Source organism: Oncorhynchus clarkii, chromosome 12 (genome assembly GCF_045791955.1).
Source record: "Oncorhynchus clarkii lewisi isolate Uvic-CL-2024 chromosome 12, UVic_Ocla_1.0, whole genome shotgun sequence".
NCBI lineage: Eukaryota > Metazoa > Chordata > Actinopteri > Salmoniformes > Salmonidae > Oncorhynchus > Oncorhynchus clarkii.
In genome coordinates, this window is record NC_092158.1 from 72,903,127 (window position 1) to 72,915,667 (window position 12,541).

The 12,541-nt window shown below is 41.4% G+C and overlaps 1 protein-coding gene across 1 annotated transcript; it reads left to right on the top strand.

Moving 5' to 3' along the window:
- Nucleotides 1–4,075: 4,075 nt before the first annotated feature.
- LOC139422214 (galanin receptor 2b-like) lies at nucleotides 4,076–12,220 on the top strand. The gene is made up of 3 exons (XM_071173381.1): nucleotides 4,076–4,123; nucleotides 8,865–9,259; nucleotides 11,467–12,220. The coding sequence occupies exons 2-3, from the start codon at nucleotides 8,886–8,888 to the stop codon at nucleotides 12,218–12,220; spliced, it is 1,128 nt and encodes a 375-aa protein (XP_071029482.1). The 5' UTR covers nucleotides 4,076–4,123; nucleotides 8,865–8,885.
- Nucleotides 12,221–12,541: the final 321 nt, after the last annotated feature.

Below are 12,541 nucleotides of genomic sequence, written 5' to 3' on the forward strand. Positions count from 1 at the left end.
CCGGCCAAACTGAGCAATCAGGGGAGAAAGGCCTTGGTCAGGGAGGTGACCAAGAACCCGATGGTCACTCTGACAGAACTCCAGAGTTCCTCTGTGGCGATGGGAGAACCTTCCAGAAGGACAACCATCTCTGCACCACTCCACCAATCAGGCCTTTATAGTAGAGTAGCCAGACAGAGCCACTCCTCAGTAAAAGGCACATGACAGCCCACTTGGAGTTTGCCAAAAGGCACCTAAAGACTCTCAGACCATGAGAAACAAGATTCTCTGGTCTGATGAAACCAAGATTGAGCTTTTTGGCCTGAATGCCAAGCGTCACGTCTGGAGGAAACGTGGCAGCATCCCTATGGGGAAGCGTGGGGGTGGCAGCGTAACGCTATGGGGATGTTTTTCAGCGGCAGGAACTGGGAGACTAGTCAGGATAGAGGCATAGATGAACTGAACAAAGTACAGAGAGATCCTTGATGAAAACCTGCTCCAGAGCGCTCAGGACCTCAGACTAGGGTGAAGGTTCACCTTCCAACAGGACAACGAACCCAAGCACACAGCCAAGACAACGCAGGAGTGGCTTCGGGACAAGTCTCTGAATGTCCTTGAGTGGCCCAGCCAGAGCCGGACTTGAACCCGATCGAACATCTCTGGAGAGACCTGAAAATAGCTGTGCAGACCTGACAGAGCTTCAGAGGATATGCAGAGAGGAATGGGATAAACTCTCTAAATACAGGTGTGCCAAGCTTGTAGCATTCAACCCAAGAAGACTTGAGGCTGTAATCGCTGCCAAAGGTGCTTCAACAAAGTACTGAGTAAAGGGTCTGAATACTTATGTAAATGTGATATTTCAGTTTTAGATTTTTAATAAATTTGCAAAAATGTCTAAAAACCTGTTTTTGCTTCGTCATTATGGGGTATTATGTGTAGGTTGATGAGGAAAATAAACAATATAATACATTTTAGAATAAGGCTGTAACGTAACAAAATGTGGAAAAAGTCAAGCTGTCTGAATACTTTCCGAAGGCACTGTATTGATATGGAACCTGTTTAATACCAAAAATAAGGGATTAAATACATGTCAAAAAATGTAACAAATGTTTCCTGATCATTCTTATATCTCTCAGGACAGGCACTTCGAGATCAAACTTCCTTTTGATATTTTAGGGGACTATCTGTTTTTCCATGTAGTGAATCTGTTATTCAATGTGCTTGTATGGGTTAATAGCAGTAAAGCCAAATAAAATGTTTTATCACCGCCAAAAAACTCTATACTTCAAAAGGGTCTTAAAATTCAAAATCAAATAGAAAAATAATCCTTAATATGACCTTCTTAAAACAATTCCATATAGCTTACTGTAATGCTAAATGAAATGTTTAATCAAATAATAGTTTTTTGGGGGGGATACTTCAAGGTGGTCTAAAAATTCTAAATCAAATAGCAAAATTATCCTTGGTATGACCTCCTTAAAACAATTCCATGCAGCTCAGTAGTAAATTGTTGAGCTAGCTAACTAGCAGATTTACATCAACAATCAGCTGATAGCCCACCCTCTTTTCCCAATGTCAATCATGTCTTTAAGATGCACTGTGCCAACTACCACTAGGCTACCTGCCAACTACCGCTATGCTACCTGCCAACTACCGCTAGGCTACCTGTCAACTACCGCTAGGCTACCTGCCAACTACCGCTAGGCTACCTGCCAACTACTGCTAGGCTACCTGCCAACTACTGCAAGGCTACCTGTCACCTTCTTACAATTTGTGATTGTAAGAAGTGAGTGTGTGTTGTGTGTATCAATTAGTGAGTGTGTGTTGTAGTAATAAATAGGCCTAATGCTAAAAACAACATTTTTATATATGAACTATGAATATTAACAACCAAAAAATCTAGCAAAGGGAGGAGGGGGAGAGGGGAGGGATGCCTCTTGGGTGGCTTTTTTTCCATTTTGAGCACCTGCCCCCTGAAAGGTCTGTGCACGGCTCTGGTAATATATTATGGTGTATTGTAACTGAGGACAGAAAGCTCCGGAGCGCTCAGACCAAGCATAAAGTGGTGCTGAGGTAATAAAAGGTCAATACCGTGAGCCTCATGTGAGTTTTCCTCTGAGGTTTTCCTCATCTATCTCCTCACTGTAATCTCCCTGAAATTGTCTGGTTACTTCCTCCGTACGCATTGTATTCCCTAACCGTACAGAATAAAGTACAAAAATGTATCACAAAAAATCATAATGGCAGACGTTATTTTAAAATTATAATTTGCTAAATTGTTATTGCTTAGTAATTACAATACATTTGTTTCTTTGTATCATTAATTATAATCCCAGCTAATTACCAATGAATTACTTGAAGGAAGCACCAGAAGGAGTATGCATTTTGACCACACCATTCTCTAGTAAATACCAAGGACGTACCAGCTGGAACAACACGTCTTTAAATGGCCATTGCAGTCAAAAACGTGATTTTCCTGTATTATATACATAATTCCACACTATGAGGTTGGAATAATACTGTGAAATTGTGAAAATTATAATAGCCTTTTAGTGTAAGAGCTGTTTTAAAAGAGCCTGAAATTTCAGCCTGTTTTGGTGGGATGGAGTTATCAAAAGACTGTCCTATCAAAAGTATTGTTAGAGAAATTGCTGTTTGCTAATCTTTGCTAAGAAGCTATGTTTGTTTATTTTTGACCATTTTCATTGAAAACAATCACAGTAAGGTACTTAATGGTTACCCAGAAATGATTTCATATTGAGATATACTGTAAATGGCTACATTGGACCTTTAAAGCAACTCTTGAGCACAGGGTATGCTCAAATATGCATACTTCACAGTATTTGTATGCAAGAGCATTAAGCCTCCTTCTCAACTGGTTAAGAGGCGGCTTTGGGAGGTCAAGCTTTAATTCCTGTTCAGCTGAATAATTGCCCACTTAGATGTGCTTAATGTGCTGTTGTCATTATTACAAAAAAACTATAATACTATTTTTGTAATGCATAATAACACACACCAAGCCAACTGTGTGTAATTACGAGCTGGTTGTGAGTGTTTCTTAGTTTAGTTTAGTTTAGTTTCTTAGGCTACAAGGTGTGAGTAATTCATTATGTTTTCAAAATCTTGTTGGAAGTAAAAACAGAGCAAAATGTTAGGAAGATTGGAGACTGAACTCTACAAACAGATTTATACATCTAAGGCTAATGTAATGGGTTATTTAGATTAAGAAAGCCCGTACGGATTACGGAATATCAATATCATGTCACCCTAGATGTAAACACTCACAGGGCAGACAGACACGCATACATGCATTGACGAAAGAACACACAACACAAATGTATTTGAACAAATCATTGAAATGTAATATATGCTGCTTTATCAAACTGCAGTATCTGGTAATCCAAAAGGGTTATGTTTAGAAAAGCATAAAGCATAAAGCATAAGCCATATTCCCTAACGTTGCAACTTGATCTCACAACCAAACAATTCATATAACACCCCTTTCTGAGTTCACGAGTTCAAAGCCCCTAAAGACAAGCACTCCCAACACATTAGTGAGAACAATCCAAGAGAGCTGTATTGAGCTACTGTTCACAATAAGCTACCAGTCAAAGTTGCCATAATGATGCATTTATGGAAGACTTTGCACCACAATTAATAGCTGATGAGTTCCAGCCGTAGTCTGGGTCCAGCAGGGGCTTGACTGATTGACAATATTACTTGAGGTTATTCCTTTATCCTACCAGCTGATAATAAATAGTGGTTGTTATGCCTTGCTCCAGTACGGACGGTAGTGTGTAAAACACAATGCACCTCTTCTGCAGTGAAGTGTGAACATTCAATTAAATGTGGAGGAAGAGCTTTTGTGAGAGGGGGAAAGGGAAGGGTTGAACAGAGAGAGAGAGAGAGAGAGAGAGAGAGAGAGAGACAGAGACAGAGAGAGAGAGGGAGGGAGAGGAAGAGAGGGAGAGAGAGATCCAGGCAGAATATCAATGTGCAACGGAGGAGAGGGAGGAGAGAGAGAGCTCAGGCTATGGAGCAGATATTAGCATGAGCAGCATTGTTTTTCTGTTGAGGGTAGCAGGACACAACAAACATAAACAGGACATTTGAACAACGGATATATCGTTTGCCAGTAATCCTGGTAAGTAAAAATCACCCTAAATGCATCTACTTCTAATTTGCATGATGTGTCTACATTCATACACAAACACCTTCAAATATTTATAAAGCAATTATTCTAAAGGTTTCACATGCATTTACCATGTACCATATTATGTTGTGAGGAGGTGTATAACAGCCGACCACTGAAATGTGGGATGCTAGATGGAAATGAACTACTCTTACTGTTGCAATGAGAATGGGCTTCAGAAGTTTGGTTCCATGTTGTCTGTGTCTTCACATTCATTTAGTTTAATTACATTTGTTCATTATAAACATATTTATTCCACTGAGCTACACTCGCCGGACAATTTATTAGCTACACCCATCTGGTACCGGGTCGGACCCCCTTTGCCTCCAGAACAGCCTGAATTCTTTGGGGAATTCTACAAGGTGTCAGAAACGTTGCACAGGGATGTTGGTCCATGCTGATTTGATGGCATCAAGCAGTTGCTGCAGATTGGCCAGCGGTACATTTATGCTGCGAATAGCCCATTCCATCTCATCCCAAAGATGCTCTATTGGGTTGAGCTCTGGGGACTGTGCAGGCCACTCAAATAAACTGGACTCACTGTCATGTTCCAAGCAACGTATTTCCACTCCTCAGTTGTTCAGTGTTGGTGATCACATGTCCACTGGAGCGGCTTCTTCTTGTTTTTAGCTGAGTGGAACCCGGTGTGGTCAACTGCTGCAATAGCCCATCCATGACAAGGAGAAGCAGAAAATCGTATGTTTATTTTTCATATCCCGTCATTTTCCCTCCTCTTATTTTCCATCACTACTGTAATTCCAAACAAAACCATCATTATGACTCAAGACGAGAGGCAAATTCTGCATCCTCTCCAACTGTTGGTTCACACAAGCTAAGGGATTAGCTCGATAGCTCTTCTAGCTCGTCCTCTCTGCCTGCCTCTCAGGCTGGCTGTCATGCTGCTCTTCCTGTCTGCCAGCTCCTGGTACTCAACAGACATCCCACTGCAAAACTCAAATGACATGTATGTCAAGATTGTTTCCCCCTGAGAGTTCAGCTTGCTGAGGGTGAGGAGAGTCTGGGCTCTGACTCTTGACAACAGGAGTGATGAGACGCATCTTGGAAATGGAATATAGACAGTAGCAGTACAGCTAAAGTGGTAGGCTAGAGAGCATTGATTTAAATACCAGAACTACTTACTTATTGTCTCATACAACTCCATTGAGGATACCTCAGAGTTTATTAAAAAAGAATTGGTGTATTTCACATAACCACCCTTCCTCTTTTGGTAATAGGCCATTAGCCACAGAGTTTGCTTTTTCATTATTATTCAAGGTCACATATTGGCAATATGTGAGGAACAGTGGGCGAAGGCAGCCTACTGATTACGAATGTGACGTTGTGTTAGGAAAATCTATATATTCAATTTAATCCTGTTCTCCAAAAACCTCATTTACATTAAAAAGGCACAACACTGTACATGTTGTTGTGGTACCACAGCAACAGCAAAGTAGAATGTGATGTAAAATTCCTTTTTTTTGTATTTGATTATTGAAGATTTTTAGGTATGTTTGTATGTGCTCATTCCACTATGTTTGCTTCTTTGTGTTTGTGTTCCCAGGTTAAGTCAGTGTTTGCCACTGTAATTTTAATCTCCCAGATATTCCAATTAGATTTCATATGGAGTCTGTAAGAGATTTAATAGGAGGTAGAAAGACAGTGTTTTTGAGAGAGACTGTTTCCCATTCCTACGAGCCAGAAAGCATTCAGTGAATGAGACATTTTAAAAGGGGTTTCCTGTATGCTGTGGTACTGCTCCAAGGCCTATATGAGAAATATGTAAGAACAGTCAACCATGGTAGTACATCGCCCCTGGAGCAAATTAGGGCACATCGACAGATTTTTCACCTTGTCGCCTCAGGTTTTCCGACCAGCAAACCTTTCGGTTACTGCCCCAACATGCTAACCGCTAGGCTACGTCAAATACCTGACTTTCAGCTGATGTCATAATAATTTGACAGTTAAAGCTTTCATGATCCCTATATTATCCCGGAGATCAAGCCAACGGTGTGCAATGTAAAAGGTGGGAAAGGCAGGATGCTGCACAATGACAAATCACCAGATGTACTTTCATATCACCCTTAATGTAGCATGACTTATGAACGATTTGGGAAGAATCTAAGTAGTTCGTTTTAAGACGATGTGAATGTGCTATAGAGCCTTTACAGTTTTTGTTATTTTAAAGTGGGACTTGCATCCTCTGCCACAAATATGTAAAACTGTAATAACAATAATGTCATATCAGATCAATCATGCGGAATCATGACAGCAGATGTTAGCTTGGCAACCGACTTAGCAGTCATGTCACAAACCTAATAGGATCCCTAGCCAATTAGTTGGCCGAAACAATGCTCTCTGTCATGGCAATTTAAAGTTGGTTACAGCAGCTGTTGTTTTGACATCTGACTTGTCATGTTCATGGTACGGTAGTGATCAGTCAGTCCTGTGCTGGATCAAGTCCAGTTTGGTTATGAGGAGTGATGGGTCTGGTGTAGGCTGATGGAGATCTATGAGGTGGAGGTATCTGGCGGTACAGCTCTGCTTTGAGAAATGTGTGTTTTCTAAGAGCTGTCAAATTTATCCTAGACAAGTACCATCCAAGCTAACAGATTTATTGTAACCTATTTTTCCTGTGGTTTAATATAACAAATCTCTGATAACAAGTAGGTTTTGGACCTCAGTGGAGGTAGAGAAAACTAGCTTAACTGAACCCTACACAATAACTGTAAAATCTACAACACCATCAATGTTTTACTCCTTTTATGATAGATCCCGATAGTGACATACTATATCTCAGAGGGGGGGGGGGGGGGGGGGGGGGATGCAAAAATATGAATTACAGTGAGTGAAATGGTGGATTGCACGAGCAGCTTCTGCTGTATTTTGGAGGATGAGCCATACTTTGTCCAGAGTGGCACTTACAGCAAGTGCCAATTTACCAACACTCATCGTTGATCCAACATGAACATTGAACAGGAAAAATAGAGTGAGAATGGTCCAATGACGTCAGTAGGCATGGTACTCATATATAGACTGATTTACTATCTGCATGGGGTTAGGAAGTACAGTATGTATTTTTATTTCTAGTTTAGTTCACAAATAAGATAATGACTGCAGAACTGTAGACTCAAACAAGCCTCCACTGTATAGGCCTACCTTAAGCTTTCATACAGTACAATGTAATCACTCTCATACTAACAAATCCATCTCTGCGTCATCTGTCATGATTTCATCGGAATCTGCATTTAAATAATATTAGTGATTGTGTATGTGTGTCATGTCATTTCAACCATTTCCATTCAAATGTGGACATCGTTGAAACGCTATTGAGGCACACTCCAAAGCCATTGCGCTGGCAGGTCTACTGTAATCAGATGTGATCTGATATCCTGATTTCATCAGCATGTAAAACTTGTTTCCCAAACTAATTTCTTTGTTTGTTGCCCTAGCACTATTACAGCTGATTCAAATAACCAAAGCTTAATGAGGACTTGATTATATCAGCTGTGTAGTGCTAGGGCAAAAACAAAAAGTGCACCCCTTGGGGTCCCCAGGACCGAGTTTGGGAAACTCCAAGTAAAACAATGACATCCCTGCGGATTTTGAAGTAAGCACTCCCAAAGATTTCTTGATTTACTTATTTCTATGCACATGATTTATTGAGACCTGTCCATCAGAAAGCAGCATCTCTCCCTACTCAATTTCTTACTAGACCTTGCTGCTGGCATGGCTTAGCAGCCAATGGATGTGTGCATCTTCATGCCATGCAAGAGGCTAACCAGGTCACTTTGGGTGGGAAGGCTACGGAAAAGACACAAGTGGAGTGGACAGGTCTGAGCATGCACCGGCTCCCTGTTATGAAAATACATGGTTGTCTTTTGTTTTCTTCTCCACAGCTCTGGTGATTGTTGACGTGGAAGAAAAAACAATTTCACCTTTTCCTATTCAATCGCCTGTTAGCACAAGAGCCTGATGACAATAGAGCTGTAGAGCTGGAGCGTTTCTCACACTGTGTACTGCATGCTGTGTTCTGTGTTGACTGATATATTCCCTTCCCCATAACTAGTGAAGCATTAGATTAGCTATCACACTTGCTATGGGTAGTGTTGTATATTGGGAGGAATTCTATCGGGTCGGCTTTGGTCTCACAATTCTTTCATCAGTCCCAGTGAAACCAGCATCAACAATTGTACATGATTAATTCGAAAATACCATGGAAGCATAGTCTGTTGGCTTTTCTGAACACCAGCCTTTGACTTCAAAACTATTTTATCTCTCAATTGCTGTGGAACCATCACTCATTTCTGCAATGTCACTGTGATTAGAGCATTACTAGGGTGACTCATGATTAAACCTATTAGGAGTACATTTTTATCCTCACAGTTGGAACACAATCCACCATTCTTGTAAAATAACACATCCAAATGGAAATAGTTGCTCAAATTTGCGCAATGTAGGGATTCAGGACATGAGACATAATAGAAATTGTAGTGTTATGAGAACCAGAAATATTTAATGAACTTTCCTACCTATCCTCGTGGTTTGAACATTTGAATTAATTGGTTTTAAAACATTTGTGAATCCATACGTTCAACAATGATCCGTCTTGTGTTCCCTAAAGTCCCTGTAGCCCCATTGCAGTCATAATTCAGCAGCATTAAACACATCATGTACTTCTCTTATTCTTTTACAGAACTTATAAAGTACTCCCAAAATGTCAGATCTGGAAGACTTCAGCAAAACAGCAGGGCACTGGAACACATCGGACAGCTACCAGCTGAATCCCACCAGTGTGATCGTGCCCGTGGTGTTCTCGCTCATATTCCTGCTGGGGACCATTGGGAACAGTCTGGTTCTGGCCGTCCTCCTCCGCAGTGGCCAGGTGGGATACAACACCACCAACCTGTTCATCCTCAACCTCAGCGTGGCCGACTTCTTCTTCATCATCTTCTGCGTGCCTTTCCAAGCCACAATCTATTCCCTGGAGGGCTGGGTGTTCGGCTCCTTCATGTGCAAGGTGGTCCACTTCTTCATCAACCTCACCATGTACGCCAGCAGCTTCACGCTTGCCGCCGTCTCTGTCGACAGGTATGTACGCTGTAGCTCTTGTTCGCTAATGTCTCATTTTACGTTAAAATGTCAAAACATTAAAATACTCTATACAAATATTTCTACATGTATACAGATTCCATAAGAATATCTTTATTCTAATTTTGGCTTAGTACTTCTTTATGGCTCATAACAAGGAGCTGATAGGAATAGACTTAACTTGTGAAATATTTTGTCATTTTTATTCGGCTGAGTTCTAACCTGCACATAACCTGTGCAGCATCTCTGAAGGTTGATGCCAATTAAAGTACAGAGTTCAAGGTCACTATTTCCCTCACCTCATTAAAGTCCAGCACACTTCCTCTCTATACAAGCGCCCAATGCTCTCTCTACAGAAGAGGATGGACGCTCATTTAGCAAAGCACACGGCAGTAACCTATACTGTAGTCATCCATTGGTCATTATTACAAAACAGCCTTGACATTTTCACAGAGCATAGGGAGATGCTAATCAGGTATTTATTTTTTGGCAACCCTGTTGGTCATGTTAATGAAACCCAGTATTCATGTGATCAAGGGAAGGGCATTTTATCTGTATTAAAATGTGGAAATGAAAGAGTAGGTCTTGACCTGAAATCGAGGCTGAATCTGTGATTGAGTACAGTAAAAGACCACTAATGTGTTATCCCTACATGAAATTGACATGTTCTTCTTTCCTGCATATATGGATGACTTTTATTCTGCAGGGCCCTCGCTATGCTCAGCCCAGTGAAAATAGCCGGTCTTTTTTCCCCCTACATTAAATAAGGGAGCAGAAACCCTGGTGTTGTTTACCTTTTGGAGGGGGACATTCATTTGATAGATGTCCTCTATGTGAACAATGAGCATCCACTCAGGCTACAGCTGAGACCTATGATACCCAGCAGCAATTATTTCACTGCCAGGTTGGGATGAACAATATACACACACACTGATTGCCCTTTCATGAGTTCCATTTGCAGCACCAATGTGCCGCTTTTCTATTAAACCCCAGAAGCAAGTGCTCATAATATTTGTATGTCTTTGTGCAAGCAACACAACAGTAAAAACAATTAATTCCATTTAGGAGGTGGAGTGTAATGAAATCCCAGTTGACTTGCAATTACACATATAAAGCAAACAGCATACAATGAGTGTACAAAACATTAGGAACATCTGCTCTTTCCATGAGCCTGACCAGGGGAATCCAAGTGAAAGCTATGATCCCTTCAATCAGTGTAGATGTAACGCAGGAGACAGGTTAAAGAAGGATTTTTAAGCCTAGAGACAATTGAGACGTGGATTGTATATGTGTGCCATTGAGGTTGAATAGGCAAGACAAATTATTTAAGTGCCTTCGAATGGGTACAGTGCCTTGCGAAAGTATTCGGCCCCCTTGAATTTTGCGACCTTTTGGCACATTTCAGGCTTCAAACATAAAGATATAAAACTGTATTTTTTTGTGAAGAATCAACAACAAGTGGGACACAATCATGAAGTGGAACGACATTTATTGGATATTTCAAACTTTTTTAACAAATCAAAAACTGAAAAATTGGGCGTGCAAAATTATTCAGCCCCTTTACTTTCAGTGCAGCAAACTCTCTCCAGAAGTTCAGTGAGGATCTCTGAATGATCCAATGTTGACCTAAATGACTAATGATGATAAATACAATCCACCTGTGTGTAATCAAGTCTCCGTATAAATGCACCTGCACTGTGATAGTCTCAGAGGTCCGTTAAAAGCGCAGAGAGCATCATGAAGAACAAGGAACATACCAGGCAGGTCCGAGATACTGTTGTGAAGAAGTTTAAAGCCGGATTTGGATACAAAAAGATTTCCCAAGCTTTAAACATCCCAAGGAGTACTGAATACTTTCGCAAGGCACTGTATGGTAGTAGGTGCCAGGTGCACCGGTTTGTGTCAAGAACTGCAATGCTGCTGGGTTTTTCATGCGCAACAGTTTCCCGTGTGTGTCAAGAATGGTCCATCACCCAAAGGACATCCAGCCAACTTGGCACAACTGTGGGGAGGATTGGAGTCAACATTGGCCAGCATACACCTTGTAGAGTCCGTATCCCGACGAATTGAGGTTATTCTGAGGGCAAAATGGTGGGTGGGGTAAAACTCAATATTAGGAAGGTGTTACTTAATGTTTTGTACACTCAGTTGATTCATGGCATTATGTTTTAATGGAATATGTAACTAAGTATTTCTGTTTGGTATAGGTATCTGGCCATTCGCTACCCTCTTCGCTCTAGAGAGTTGAGAACGCCCTGTAATGCCGTGGTTGCCATGGTAGTCATCTGGGGACTATCATTGATCTTCGCAGGACCGTATTTGAGCTACTACGACCTCATAGATTACGCCAACAGTAACGTTTGTGTTCCAGGTTGGGAGGAGTACAACCGCAAGGTGCTGGACACGTGCACCTTTGTGTTTGGTTATGTGATCCCTGTGCTCATCGTGAGCCTGTCCTACACCAGAACCATCAAGTACCTGTGGACTGCTGTGGACCCTCTGGACGGGATGTCAGAGTCCAAGAGGGCTAAGCGCAAAGTCACAAAAATGATCATCATCGTCACAGTGCTCTTCTGCATATGCTGGCTGCCCTATCATGTGGTGATCCTATGCTATCTGTACGGAAACTTCCCCTTCAACCAGACCACATACGCATTCAGGATCCTCTCTCACTGCATGGCCTACGCCAACTCCTGCCTCAACCCCATTGTGTACGCCTTGGTGTCCAAGCACTTTCGGAAAGGCTTCAAGAAGGTGTTCAGCTGCATTCTCAGTAAGAACGGCAGGAACAAAGTGCATGTGGTACATGTAGCCAACACAGTGCCTGGGTTCCAGGCGGGGTCCACAGAAGTGTCACAAATGAATGAGGACAATGTACGACAAAATGACTGTGAGATGAGCAGCCGGCCCATCGCCGAGCCGAGAGAAGCAACTATAAGCCATTTCCAGAAACAGTCTTGAAAGATGAGGCTTATGGTAAAGGACTGTGCATATTGCCTTATCACAAAGACTTTGTATTCCAACCTCAAAGGGAAACTCAATGATGACAGTATCTCGGTATTTGAGATGGTGACAAATGGGAATTTGATGAGAGGGTAAAGAGAGCATGATCCTTAAAAAAACAAACATGAGAATGGTTCAAATATATAATTATAAATTAGAATAGTAGTCATTTAATTTATGGGTTGCACCTATGTTTCATCACAATATTGGTTTGAACATTTGTTTTAGAACTGATGCCGACTGAGCATTCTACTCTATGCATTATCAATGAGCGCTGAG

Bases quoted from the DNA above. Each gene is read 5' to 3' on its own strand.
- LOC139422214 (XM_071173381.1), top strand. From the start codon at position 8,886: ATGTCAGATCTGGAAGACTTCAGCAAAACAGCAGGGCACTGGAACACA. The intron at 9,260-11,466 runs GTATGTACGCTG...TGTTTGGTATAG, and splicing joins GCCGCCGTCTCTGTCGACAG to GTATCTGGCCATTCGCTACC.